This window comes from Prionailurus viverrinus, chromosome B1 (assembly GCF_022837055.1).
Source record: "Prionailurus viverrinus isolate Anna chromosome B1, UM_Priviv_1.0, whole genome shotgun sequence".
In the NCBI taxonomy this organism is placed as follows: Eukaryota; Metazoa; Chordata; class Mammalia; order Carnivora; family Felidae; genus Prionailurus; species Prionailurus viverrinus.
The window spans coordinates 35,381,596-35,394,968 of NC_062564.1; the positions used below are offsets into that span (position 1 = coordinate 35,381,596).

General features: G+C 54.0%; 1 protein-coding gene and 1 long non-coding RNA gene across 2 annotated transcripts; both read left to right on the plus strand.

The window, feature by feature from the left end:
* The first annotated feature begins 795 nt into the window (after positions 1-795).
* On the plus strand, positions 796-7,764 carry EGR3 (early growth response 3). The gene is made up of 2 exons (XM_047856096.1): positions 796-2,534; positions 3,834-7,764. The coding sequence occupies exons 1-2, from the start codon at positions 2,381-2,383 to the stop codon at positions 4,841-4,843; spliced, it is 1,164 nt and encodes a 387-aa protein (XP_047712052.1). The 5' UTR covers positions 796-2,380; the 3' UTR covers positions 4,844-7,764.
* Positions 7,765-9,676: 1,912 nt separating this feature from the next.
* Positions 9,677-12,683, plus strand: LOC125163861 (uncharacterized). The gene is made up of 2 exons (XR_007151572.1): positions 9,677-11,833; positions 12,300-12,683. It is a non-coding gene; the product is annotated as an uncharacterized LOC125163861 (long non-coding RNA).
* The last annotated feature ends 690 nt before the right edge of the window (positions 12,684-13,373 follow it).

Below are 13,373 nucleotides of genomic sequence, written 5' to 3' on the forward strand. Positions count from 1 at the left end.
CGCCGCCCCGCGACCCTCCCTGCAGCCGCCCGGGCCCCTCCCGCGCCCAGCCGGGCTCACACTGCCGCCCACGCCCCCGGGCCGGCCGCTCGCCCCCCTAGGGAGGGAGCCGGGGGCGGGAGGCGCTGCATGCCCTGATTCCGGCCGGAGCCGGGGACCGCTGCAGAGCCCTCTCCCTCCCAGCGCCGCGCAGGCGGAGGAGAGCCCGGGGGCGCAGTGCCTCCCCTGTATAGGTGTGGGGAGCCAGGCGGGAGCGGCGGCAGGGGCGGGGTGAGGGGCTCGCGGGCGGCGGGAATCCCTCCTTTCCTAAGAATCGGAGAAGATCCGGGGGAGGCCGGGCCCTCCCACCCCCAGTTCTCCGCCGAGCGAAGGGGAGGGGAGCGAGGTTGTCATCCACCCCCACCGCAATGTGCAGCTCGGGAGTTCCTCCCACACGTCCCCGGCCCGCGTGGCCCTCCCACGGAGTGAGGCCCGGGGATCCTCTCTTCCTCCTTGTCAGCACTCCCACTCCCCCTGAGAAATGCACCTTCCCCCAACCCCGACTCCCCAGTCGGGGGGGGGGGGCGGGGGGGACACGGGATTCACCGCGCCCACACGGCCACCGAGGAGGGAATCCTCCCACGCCAAGCCGGTGCCGGTGTGATTCGGGGTCGCTCCCCCACGCTCCCTTTCTCTCCTCCCGCTCTCCCGCGGCCCGGCCGGAGCAGGCCTTTGGGGAACGTAGCAGCCGCCCCCGGAATCTGCTGCCGCTCCGGGAGGTGACAGCGTTCCGGTCGGCAAACTGTAGGCCCTTGACTGCGGGGCGCCGGCAGGCAGCAAAGGGGACAGCCCTGTGGAAGGCGAGGGGGAGGGTAGAGAGAGACTAGAGGAGGTGGTTCAGAGACTGTGGGTTCGGCAGGCTCCTGCTGCAACTCAGTGGCGGGCCCTTCGCAGGCAGCAATAGACAGGGACTGTGCCTGGGCCTGCTGGGCCCTCCTGCCATCCCGTGGCCAAAGGGGGTGTTTTGGAACCGTTAGAGAATTATCAGGGGTTTGGTGCACGTGTTTCCTGTTCCCTCAACTCCATTCCTACTTCTCCACCACCCAAACCGCACATCCTCGACCCCAAAAGTGCGGGTTTCTCGCCTCCCGCGCAGCCGCTCTGCAGCTACGAAGCTCGCGGCCACCGCGCTCAGCTAGGAGTCAGCGCAGGGTCAGGGGCCCGGGGAGCCGCGGGGTGTGGGCGGAGAATCAGAGTGAGGGCAGCTCGAAAGTGCTCGGGATGCTGGATCAGCGATCCCTGACACGCTGGAATCCTCCTCAAAGGGACGCGCTCTCTTTCTCTCAGTCTCGGGCAGGGTCCTAGATACGAGACTCTAATGCGGCGGGAGCCGGGTCGAAGCGCACACCTTCCGGGTTCCCCAGAAGTTCCCAGGTTGCAAAGGGACCTCGCCCGGTGTTTCCAACTCCCCTTCTCCCTGCTTGGGGTGTTGGGGGCCACTTGCAAACAACTCCATCCCACCGCCCCGCGCGGTATCAGAGCGCTCTCCTAGAGCGCACCTAAAATAAACACACTGGCGGCTATTGCTTTTTCCACCCTGCGCTGCGCGCTTTACGCTTTGCGTTCAGTTGCTTCCCTCCTTCCTCTCTCCTCTCGAATTTTCCTTCTTTCTTCTCTTCTATTTCTCTCTTTCTCTCATTTTTTTTAAGATCCGCGAGCGTTGCGGGCGCCGCACGTTGGCTGCGGCCCGCTTCCTGCTTTCTAATGTTCCATTGTGAGGAGCTTCCATTGTGACGTCGCGCCCCTTCGGCTGGGCTTTGTCTGTCCATATATGGGCAGCTACGTCACGGAGCTTTCCCGGGGCTCAGATAAATAGGCTGGTGGAGTTCCCTGGCTGGGAGCTTTTGGGCAGCAGTGAGCTTGCTAGGAAGCGGCGGGGCTGGTGGTGGTGGTAGCAGCGGCAGCAGCAGCGGCAGAGGCGGCGGCGGCGGCAGTGGCGGCGGTGGCGGTGGCGGATCGGGGGGCGGGGGGGCCGCCGGCGCGCATCTGTTTGTGAGATCAATACTGAGGCCGCTTCCAACCCCTCGGGCCGAGATTCCCCCAGCCCAGGCCCACCCCCACCCCCCGCACACGCCCCCCCCCCAGCTTCTTTAAGGCACCAGCTGAGGCACCCAAGAGGATTACCCCCCTTTGCCCTCTCTCCCACCCACCCCAAAAAGAGAAGATCCCCTCCCCTGGCCCACCCCTTCCCCTCTTCCCTCCCCCTCCCCCCGAACTTTCCCTCTCGCATGCTTTTCCCCTGCACCACGGATCGCCTCTCCGATGCCGCTTGCCTGGAAGCTGCGTTAGGAGCGAGCGGCGGCGGTGGCGGCGGTGGCGGCGGCGGCAGCTCGGGAGTGCTATGACCGGCAAACTCGCCGAGAAGCTGCCGGTGACCATGAGCAGTTTGCTAAACCAACTGCCTGACAATCTGTACCCCGAGGAGATCCCCAGCGCGCTCAACCTCTTCTCTGGCAGCAGCGACTCGGTAGCCCATTACAATCAGATGGCTACAGGTAAGGGCGGCGGGGAGGCGGCGGCGAAGCAGCGAGGAAGGAGAGGGAGAGAGAAGAGGAGGAGGGAACGAGCTATCGATGGATGGATGGATGGGTGGATGGATGGATGGTGGATGGATGGATGGATGGAGAGATGGGGGGCGCGCTCGGAATTTTCCAGGGGGCGAGTTGCTTTTCCCACCCACTCCTCCCGCCCTCCCCGATCGGGAAGGCTCGGTTGGCGACGCCACGATAGAGGCTTCGGTTCTCCCGGGTGGGGGCAGCCGCCGACCAGAGGGAGGTAGGTGCGAGCGGCTCTGGGGTTCTCCACTTAAGGGGCGCGATCGCCAGGCTGCGCGCAAGGCGTGGTGCTATCGCCCCCTTTCCCGGGAGGAGCCCAGCGTCCCTTTCACCCGCGCTCCCCCCCCCTCCTTACTCCCTCAGCCTCCCACCCGGGATGGAGCCATGTGCGGCGTGGAGTCCCCGCGGTGGGAGAGGTACTGCGACGCTGCCTTTCCGGGGCGTTCAGCAACGCCGTGGGGGTGTGGGGACGGCGGGGAGAAGGAGGGGGTCCACCGGCGCGGGGGCCGTGACGGGGGGCGATCCCTTGGCCGTAGAGCTTGGGAAGAGTGGCCACTCCCGCCATAGAGGCACGGGCCGGTTTTCCGCCGCCCTCCACCCTCACTAGCCGAGGCTGGGCTTTCTCCCCCCCCCCCAGCAAGAGCCGAAAGCTCCTTCGGGCCTGGAGAAGGCTGGGGCCCTGGAAGGCTGCGGGAGAGCTCCCTTTGCGGGCAGAACCCCTCTACGCGCCGAGGACAAAGCGTCGGAGCGCTCCGGGTCAGCGACCCGGGCGCGGTGCGCACTGGGGGCTTCGTCGGGGCAGGAAAGGCGCGGCGTCCCGGCGCGGACAGGGCTAGGGGAAGAGGCCGAGTTGTGTGCGCTAGAGAGCGAGAGCCCAGCGCGCTCCGGGTCTGAAACTACCTGTAGCTGCAGCTACCTGCCCGCCCCACCTCGGAAACAACAACAATGCTTCTCGCGCGCGCGCGTGTGTGCGTGTGGTACGTGAGTGTGTGCGCGGCGTGTGCGGTGTGTGTGCGGCAGCCACTCCACACCCCGATCCGTAGTATTTTGCTGTATCCAGGTTGCGCCCGGGAGCGCGGCACCGCCCGCTTTGCGCCGGGGCGCAGCTGTCCTCCTACCCCATGCGCTGTTCACTCCACCCGGCCGCACCCTCCACACCTGAGCAAGGACCCGCGCGCCCCGGTCCGGGAGCCGGCTCGGCTTCACTCACCCCTCCCCTCTCTTCCCCGCTCTCCGCAGAGAATGTGATGGACATCGGTCTGACCAACGAGAAGCCCAACCCGGAACTCTCTTATTCGGGCTCCTTCCAGCCAGCCCCCGGCAACAAGACCGTGACCTACTTGGGAAAGTTCGCCTTCGACTCCCCTTCCAACTGGTGTCAGGACAACATCATTAGCCTCATGAGCGCCGGCATCTTGGGAGTGCCCCCGGCCTCAGGGGCACTCAGCACGCAGACCTCCACGGCCAGCATGGTGCAGCCACCGCAGGGCGACGTGGAGGCCATGTATCCGGCGCTGCCCCCCTATTCTAACTGCAGTGATCTCTACTCGGAGCCTGTGTCTTTCCACGACCCCCAGGGCAACCCTGGGCTCGCCTATTCCCCCCAGGATTACCAATCGGCCAAGCCGGCCTTGGACAGCAACCTCTTCCCCATGATTCCTGACTACAACCTATACCACCATCCCAACGACATGGGCTCCATTCCGGAGCACAAGCCCTTCCAGGGCATGGACCCCATCCGGGTCAATCCGCCCCCTATTACCCCTCTGGAGACCATCAAGGCATTCAAAGACAAGCAGATACACCCGGGCTTTGGCAGCCTGCCCCAGCCGCCGCTCACGCTCAAGCCCATCCGGCCCCGCAAGTATCCCAACCGACCCAGCAAGACCCCGCTCCACGAGCGGCCCCACGCGTGCCCGGCGGAGGGCTGCGACCGCCGTTTCAGCCGCTCGGACGAGCTGACCCGGCACCTGCGCATCCACACGGGCCACAAGCCCTTCCAATGCCGGATTTGCATGAGGAGCTTCAGTCGCAGCGACCACCTTACCACTCACATCCGCACGCATACGGGCGAGAAGCCCTTTGCCTGCGAGTTCTGCGGGCGCAAGTTTGCGCGCAGCGACGAGCGCAAGCGCCACGCCAAGATCCACCTCAAGCAAAAGGAGAAGAAGGCGGAGAAGGGGGGTGCGCCCTCTGCGTCCTCGGCGCCCCCCGTGTCCCTGGCCCCTGTGGTCACCACCTGCGCCTGAGGCTTCGGCCCCCAGATCCCCACTTTTCCCCTCCAGTGTCTCCCAGCTGCTCGCCTGAAAGCAGCAGGAAAGCTAGCCACGGAGGCGCAGGGGCCGCGCCCTGGCCTCTCCATGGACGTAAGGTCCCTTGTTCCCCTTCGATGTCCCCCGTTTCCACCCTTTCACACCGGCCAACGGTCGGGGGCCAGGGCAGGAGGCGCCCTCCCTTCGCTGCCCCCCCCCCCCCCCACCAAGGCATGGGGGCGGAAAGGTGGCGTCTAGCCCGCTTTGTTCAGTTCGGATCGTCTTGATCCTGGGGCCGCTGGGCCGCGCCAAGGACCTGCGGGGGACTGAAGGCGGGGCCCGTCCAAGCCTCGCCCGACCCAAGCACCTCACGGTTCCCCCCACGTCTCCCTCGGTTCCCCCTCGAAGACCCGAGAGGGGGAGGGGGTAAGGAGCGCACCAAAGCGCAGAGCTTGCTGCCCGCCGCACGCACGCGCGCCTGCGTGCGGGGATGCGCGCGAGTGTGCGTGCTCGCGTGAGTGTTCTGTGTGTGCGTGTGTGTGCGCGCGCGCGCACACACGTGTGTGTGTGTGTGTGTGTGTGTGTGTGTGTGTGTGTGTGTGACTCTTGAGCTGAGCTGGGCTGTGTCCACCCCAAACTCTTCCCCACATCGGGTCCCCAGGCCGCTGGGGGAATGTCCCAGGTTGGGGGCCTGCACGTGGCCGGATGAGACGGTCTTCCATCTGCTCGGAAATAATGTTTCTTACAGAAATGCCTCGGATGCCGCCGCCGCGGTGCTGCTACCGCCGTTTAGGGTTTGGCCTCTCAGCACCCCTCCTTTTCCGAGCGCTTCCCTCTTAGGCCTCAGGGCAGTTTGATCTGCGGGGAGAAGGAGCGGCCATCACTAAGCCTGCCTTTTAACCAACAGATTTCCTCAACCCCACTTTTTAAACTCTACGTTCCTGAGTTTGCCCTCTGCCCTTTCTCCCGCTCTACTCCCTTCTCTCTAAGCCTTCTCCCATCTCTTTCAAAATCTTCTTCCGGAAAGGCAGGCCTCAACCAGCCACCTTTTACCATCTTTTTGTTTTCTCTCACTCATACCCATTTCTCCTCCTCCCCCCCCCCCACCCTGATGGGAAAGCAGGCTCGTGTTTTATCCTTTGCCATCCCCAACACAACAGGTAGAATTCAGATCTATGTACTTGGGGTGTGTGTGTATGTATGTAGGTGTATATACACACATATATACATATATGCAACATACATACACACAATAAAATCTCTAAGGTACTTGGCTATCCAGTGCAGTGCACCGGCATAAAGAGAATTTGTAGGTATATAAGCTTTAAATGATTTATTTTTTATGAAAAACGTAACTGATGAGATTGTATCTACATAGGTGTGTGTATGTATACATGCACATATATATGTATGTATGTATACCCACATATACACACAGGCACTCATCTCTGTCCAAATTTTCGTCAAAGATATGGGTATTTTTGCATTAATCCATATTGCTGAATGAGGCATATCTTTTCCATACCCCAGTCTCACCTACTCCCCGCCCTACCTCACCTCTTCTCAGGCACCCCCTCCTCCCCAGCACTTCCCCCCCACACAGGGGTGACTCTTTTGGAGTAGTAGGGAAGGTTGCTCTCTGACACAGCTTCCAGCACAGTCTTGACTGAATGTACTGTTCCCTCTTAGCGTGTGGTCACTGAGCTGCCCAGAGAGAAGGAACAAAGGTCTGGAGTTTACAGAATGTCTGTTTTTAAAGTCACTTTATGCGTTTCCCACTTTTTTTTTTTTTTTAAGAAAAAAAAAAGCACCGGGTTTTTGTTTTGTTTTGTTTTGTTTTGTTTTGTTTGTTTTTTGGGTTTGTTTTTGTTTTTTTGGTTTTTGTTTTCTTTGGTGGTGGATAAATAATACTAAAAGGAGTCTAGTGAAAGGGACAAAAAAAAAAATCAAAGAGCAGGGGGCTTGTGAATTTCCAGGTACTTGGACTTTTTGTAGAAGGAAAGAGAAGAGGACGAAGTTTGCCAGGAGGGCCCATATTTTTTCAGCTGAAGGGTAAAATCTTTCTTTGCAGAGACAGTATTTTGCTGAATACTTTTTATAATGTGATGATTATTAAAAACAAAATTTTTGGTCACTTCAAAGCTGGAAGGAGGAATCAAATATCCTTTAATATTTTTTCCTTGCTCCTTCTGGTTTATGCATGCCACTGCATGATCATCTGAGTTTTCCTTTGTTTTAATAAAACTGTTCTCAGACATTTAAGCTTAAACTAAGAGAAAAATAACTTTGTTGCCAAAAGGTTGTGCTATCCAGATTTTTTATATGTCTGCATGTTTTAAAAAACAACAAAAGAAAATGCACTCTAACTTATGTGAACTGAGAGAAAAAAAATCAGGTTTTAAACAGGAAAACCTACGGGGAATGATATTTTTTGAAAGACTTTTGTATAAAGTTGAGTACTTAGAAAAAGACAAACCAGATGTAATATATTTTGTGGATGTTTTTATTTCTTGGATTTATAGTACCTTATACTAAGGTTAACAAAATATGCTTGATATTGTGAAAAGGTGAAATTCTTCACCAATATTTCATTTGCTCCTTTGTCACATTGTTATGCCAATATAATATAGTTAATGAAAACAGCATTTTTAAAAACCGAAATATTGAAATGGTGTAATGTTGTACCATTTGCACTGTGAGCAAATGCTAATACAGTAAATATATTGTGTTTGCTGACAATCAGCCGGCCTATAAATCTCCTTATTTTATTTCTTGTTTTCATAGTATAAAGTTTTGGTTTGGCCTGTTTTTTGTCTCGTTTTGTTTTTGGCTGATGGTTGGCTCGGTAGCTTCCTATGCCTGGTTTTGCTGTGATTGCTCTGTAAATTCAATGTAAAACAAGGAATTTGGCAATGTTAGAAGGTGGTCAGAATTTTGCGCGCTCCGGTGTTTCAAATCCAGTGTTGAGTGTTTACTGTGGTTCTAGGAGGATAGGATTCTCCTCCACCCTTCTGGGAGTCTCACACCGCCAGAGAGATTAGGCAGATCAGATAAACTCATGGGAATCAGGACTAGTGACTGGAAACTTCTAGAACCTTTCTTCCTGGTTTCTAATGGGTATTGAGGGTGGAAGGGAGGGGATCTTCTGGCTTATGAACTATCTCTCTCGAGGTAACAGGGGCACCAGAACAGGACCCTATAGAGTCACTACAGCCACACTGAGTAGTGCTCTTGCTAAAGGTTTTGAAGCCTGAAAAACAGGTGGAGACTTGACAGGGGATCTTCAAGGTTGGCAAGATAACCAGAGAGATTGGAGGCTCTGTTGTGGTCAGATAATTGGGGAAAATCAGATTTAAAAATTATACAACTTCAATCCCACTTGGACAGGACTCTCAAGGCCTCACTGTAGCTGCCTGAGAAAGATGGTCTTGGCTGAAAAAGCTGCTCTTATGAACTACCCAGGGATCCGATGCTTCTGAGAGAAGAAAGAACATTTGGGATTTGGAGAACATACAGGGAATATTTTATATAGCATTAACCCCTTGCATCATACAACTTCTATCTCCCATAAAAGTGATGCTTCCCTTACTCTATGAGCTTTCTTGCCCAGAACGTTCCCCTTTCATAACTGAGTTTATTTGCCAGCCCTAGAGCTTTCGCTCGTTCTCTGAAAGAGATACATACCCTCCACTTTCTTCATGTGCCCCCGTCTCCATCCTGCTCCCTCACCTTATTTCCCTTTAGGTTTTAGAATCCTCTATCCTCCTGAGACTTGTTCTAGAACAGTCTTTGGATGGATCAGTCCTATCTTCTCCCTTTCTTCCTACCTGCCCTCTAAAACACTCACTCACTTGGGCTTCTGTGTCATGTATTTCGCATATCATCTGCCTCATTGAAGCTTAGGGGCTTGGTGTCTGATCCTGGGCTATGTAAATGTAGCACCACGTTGCAACTGGGGGACAGTGTCTCCATGCCTGAAGAAACCATACAGTGACAGGAACTTCTCTTGCCGCCCCAGTCAGGCCCATGACACTGAAAAATGTGGGTGGTATTTCTGTTTGGCTGTAGTTACCAAGAAGTTGAGGGCAGACCAGGGTGGAGGTGGTGGGCTGTGGCCTTAGAAAAGAATGTTTTTGAAGTGAGAGATCAATAAAGAGAATGCAGTATGGAATCTTAAATTTTCTCACCCACACAATTCCAGGTCACTGGCTGCCATCTTGAATTCCCTTCTCTCACCTCATGAAACTTTCAGAATTCCAAACAACCACAGCCCCAAGGAGGTATCCTTTGTTAACAAAGGGCATCCAAGATGGCTGAAAAGTCCTAATGATTGAGCATATAATCCACCTCTATGCTAAACTAGACATTTTCTTTCCAGATTTCTATGTGTTTTTCAAGTGCATATTATCAGAGGAAGATAGCGTCACTGGGTGTCTTCATAGTTAGCATCCAGCCCCACCTGCACCTTCTCTAATCACATCAGGCCTTCAGAGTTACACTTTCGTCAACAGTGTACTATGCTGCATGATTAATAAACTCACTTCCCATTGGTGCATATTACTCAACCCAACCTGGTTCAACCACTGGGTTACTTGACAATATGGCAGCCCGCCTGGCTGGCACCAGCCCTGTGTGGTGTAATCTCTGATTCATACTTTATAGCTAGATAAGACTGTCCCAGATAGCATCATACCAGCAACCCAACCTGCCTGGGTTTTGTAAATATGGGGAGAGGAAACTCAACACTCAACCTTAGGGATGAAGTGGGGAGATGGCAGAGGGAAAGCCTTGGCTTGGATGGAGCTATCATGAGAAAGGATCAATGTAAGCTTTGCCTGAAGCAAAATCAAGCATAAAAGTGTAGAAGAGGTAGAGGCACAGCTCCGTCTGAAGCAACCTGTAAGGTGTTGAGGGGTGAAATGGAAAGATCTCTCTCTCTCTCTCTCTCTCTCTCTCACACACACACACACACACACACACACACACACACCTCTGGAGCAGCTTACTGAAGGCAATGACTCTGCAAAATTTTACTCAGCGAAAGAGGGTTGGGTACAAATGAGATACTTTGTGACAAGTGAGGGCAAAGAATGGAGTATGTTTTTAAATGGTGGTGGCAGTAGTGATGAGTGTGTATAAGTGTGTGTCTGTGTATTGTTCTCAAGTATATCAAAAGGAAAGCAAGGTGGATTCTGACTATAGCAAAGTGGTAGCTTATGGCCAGTCGCTACTAACCCCCTTTTACTAATCTAGAATTTGCCTGCCATAGGTGAGAGGGTTGTGAGCTGCCCTTTCCTGGCCTTGATTGGCTCCCTTGGTGTCGTGGGATAATAAGCAGAGGGAAAGTAGGAGGCCTCTGTGTGTCCCAAAGACTGGGAGTCATACTGGCAAAATCTTAATGACCGGGGGAAAATTACTTTCTAAAAGGTGCCATGAGGTTTTCAAAATAGGTCATAATCCTAAATCTATCCTAAGTGGTCCTTTTTTAGAAAACCCATTCTTTGTGCACAGAGAGGAATGAAGTCTCCAGAGGAAGAGGAAAGAGCCAAGTGAATCTCAGAGCCCCTTGGCCACACCAGCCCCTGGGATGATGCTACGAACAGTCACTGCTCCATCAGTCATCCACAGAGGCCAGAAACATGTCTGGTCTTGTCAGCTTCTCCCAACATCCCAGCTTTTGAAACTTCACCATTCATTTTGCTTGAAGGTTCCTTCCTGCCCCATCTCTCATATTTTCAACAATTGATCATTTTCACAGCCTCTGAAAGAATAGAGGTGGGCCAGGTTTGGGGGCAGTGTGACGAGGCTTTCCCCAACTTGCACTAAAGTCTCTGACATGTCCATGCCAAGGCAGGAAGGGACCAGACCCTGACTCGCTTGCCTAGGATCCTCATTCCCCATCCTCAACATGGCTGCTTCGTCTGGCTCCTGGAATTGGGACACCGCCACCTGCCACCACCTCTGCTGGCCACCGGGGGCACAGTGCTCTTCTGCCCACTGACCTGGGTGTGAAAACATTATTTCTACCCTTCCAGAAAACATGCAGATGGCTAGAAGAAAGGTTTCTGGGCAATCTTACTAAGGAACTAATGCAAACAGAACATGGCCCAAAGCCACGACCAAGAAGAATTAGAGAATACGAGGTTCTAGACGGTGCTGGCTACTGAACAAAACGTTTTCACTTCTAGGTTGGGTGGGAGTTTGGCCACCATATGGTTTCTTTAATGTTGCCTATCCTGCTTCTTGGACTTGTCTCCAGGAAAGCTTCTAGCACATTCTTGTAGGACCAAGACATGGGGCTTCCCTGGTTTACCGATATCCTCCTCTACTCTCAAGGTCCTGGACAAAGGACAAAGGAAGTCACTCTCTGGGCCTCAGAATGCCTCTCATGGACCTCAGGCAGCCCACCCTCTGCCTACAGTCTCCTCCTTCAGGAGGGCCTCTAAGACTCTGCAAGTGTCCCATCCTATCATTTCCCCCAATGATGTTCTCTGGGCCCCGCTCATTCTGCATGGAGCGTGATCACTAATCCTTCAGGCTGGCTCTCCCTGTGAGGCCTGCCCAGGGCCCGCAGCCATCTTTACCTTGGGCCTTTCACAGCGGCATCATGACCTAACCAGAAACAGACTGCCTTTTCTGATGCAGTAAACAGCTGAATGGAGTTCCTATTTGAGTTACCCACTGAGTTCCTACTTACAGTCTTAGGAACGCTCCCATTCTTCAACTCCCTAGAGGAAAAGACTTGTTTGACACTACTGAGGCTGGGGACACCCCAACCCTCCTCAGGGAAAGTTACCCTTGTCTGTGGGCCTGTATTCCCTGGGGTGGCTGCCCACCCAGATACATCAGGTCCCTGTCTCCACCAAAGAGAGATTAGTGACCAGAACAGAACTGGGCCTCCAGGCACATTGGCTTCTTCTCAAGCACACACTGCAAGAGTTCTAGCACTTTCTGCTCCTCAATGTTTTGCCCCTCCAGGTTGTCTAGGTACCTAAAGTTCTTCCATTTCTCCTTGTTCCCTTCTCCTCACTGCTTAGGAAGGTCAGGCCATCTAGGCAGGAAAGCAGAAAACTTCCAGTGCCTGTGTGACCCAAGAGCACTAAGGAAAGTCTCCTTTGAGGCAATTGTTCCTTACTCAGGTTTCCATCCTGAAAATTGAGAGGTGCTGTGATAACCCAGCAGCTACTTGGCTTTTCCCTTGGGGCCCTGAGCCCGCTTTGGAATCTCCACCTCCATCTTAGATCTGAATCTCAGCTCTGCCACTTGCTTACAGTGTGACCTTTGACAAGTTTCTTAGTCTCTCTAAACCTCAGTTTCCTCCTGTCTTAGCTTTGCTGTTATAGAGTCAAATGAGGCAATGTGTATGATGCCTGGTTCATTGTGGGTGCTCCACAAATGTTACTTATCTTCCTTGTCCCTTACCCTGTCCCCTTTCCCCATCCTCCAAACACAGATGCAAGAAAGAAGGCTCTGTCTCCACCAAGGGTCTGTACCCAAACTCAAATACAGTCAAGGGAACCTACGTGTCTTCACCACCCGCCTCCAACTCCAGCCCTCCACTGGACATCTGTATTCTGAAAATGGATCCTCTCGACCCCACCCCAATCCGCCCAGAGGACACAAGTCCTGTCCACTCCCGGCCGCAGCTGCTGTTCATTGTTGCCATTTCCTGGCTGGCTCCTGACCCCATCCGAGGTCCTCTTGTCTCTCTCACTTAGATGGGTGGATGTAACACCTTCCTGATGCAGTATCATCTGCAAAGTTAATTAATGTGTCATTGGGCTGTTGCCTGCTTCCTGATCCTTATCAGGGATTTAAATAAAACACAGCAGCCCCAGTTCCTCCCGTCTGTCCCTCTCTCTGGATCTGAGGCTTGTTCTTAGTCATCCATCCTTGACCTCAGCCTTCTGGCCAGTTCTCAGCTTCCAGCCTCAGGGCTGATGGAACTGCCCCTGCCCAACCCTAGTTTAGGAGAAGAAGCGCCATCCAGAGCTTTAATGGCAGTGATGTTCTATGAGAGAATCATGGACATCAGGGCCCTTACCTCATCCCATCCCCTTAGGTGGGTTCCCCTGCATTTGTAGAGTCATAAGGGACCTTAAGAGGCCACTGAGTCTAACACCCTCTTTTCCAAGTAAAAAAAAAAAAGTGGAGCGGGGGGAGGCCTCCAGAGGTTCTGTGACTTTTCCAAGATCACATCCAATAAAGGAAGAGCCAGGATCTCAGATTCAGACTATCAGTGGGAGGTCCCATGGAAAGCTGCTGATTGCTTCATTTATTTAGTAACTATTCGTTGAGGGATATAGTAGTGAACAAAGAATCCTTCCATTCACAAAGCTTCCCTTCTCCAGGGCAGAAGCAGGTAAAAAACAAACACGTATGTTGGATTGTGATATGTGCTATAGAGGAAAAATACTGCAGAGCAATCGGAATGAGAAGTGCTGGGGAGGGGGTTACAGTGATGTAGGGTGTTCTAGGGTGGCCTCACTGGGAGGGGGCCTTTGTACAGATGCAGGAAGTGCCAGAG

Coding starts and splice junctions, on each gene's coding strand:
- EGR3 (XM_047856096.1), top strand. CDS start 2,381: ATGACCGGCAAACTCGCCGAGAAGCTGCCGGTGACCATGAGCAGTTTG. Junction 2,535..3,833: donor TTACAATCAGATGGCTACAG/GTAAGGGCGGCG, acceptor CGCTCTCCGCAG/AGAATGTGATGGACATCGGT.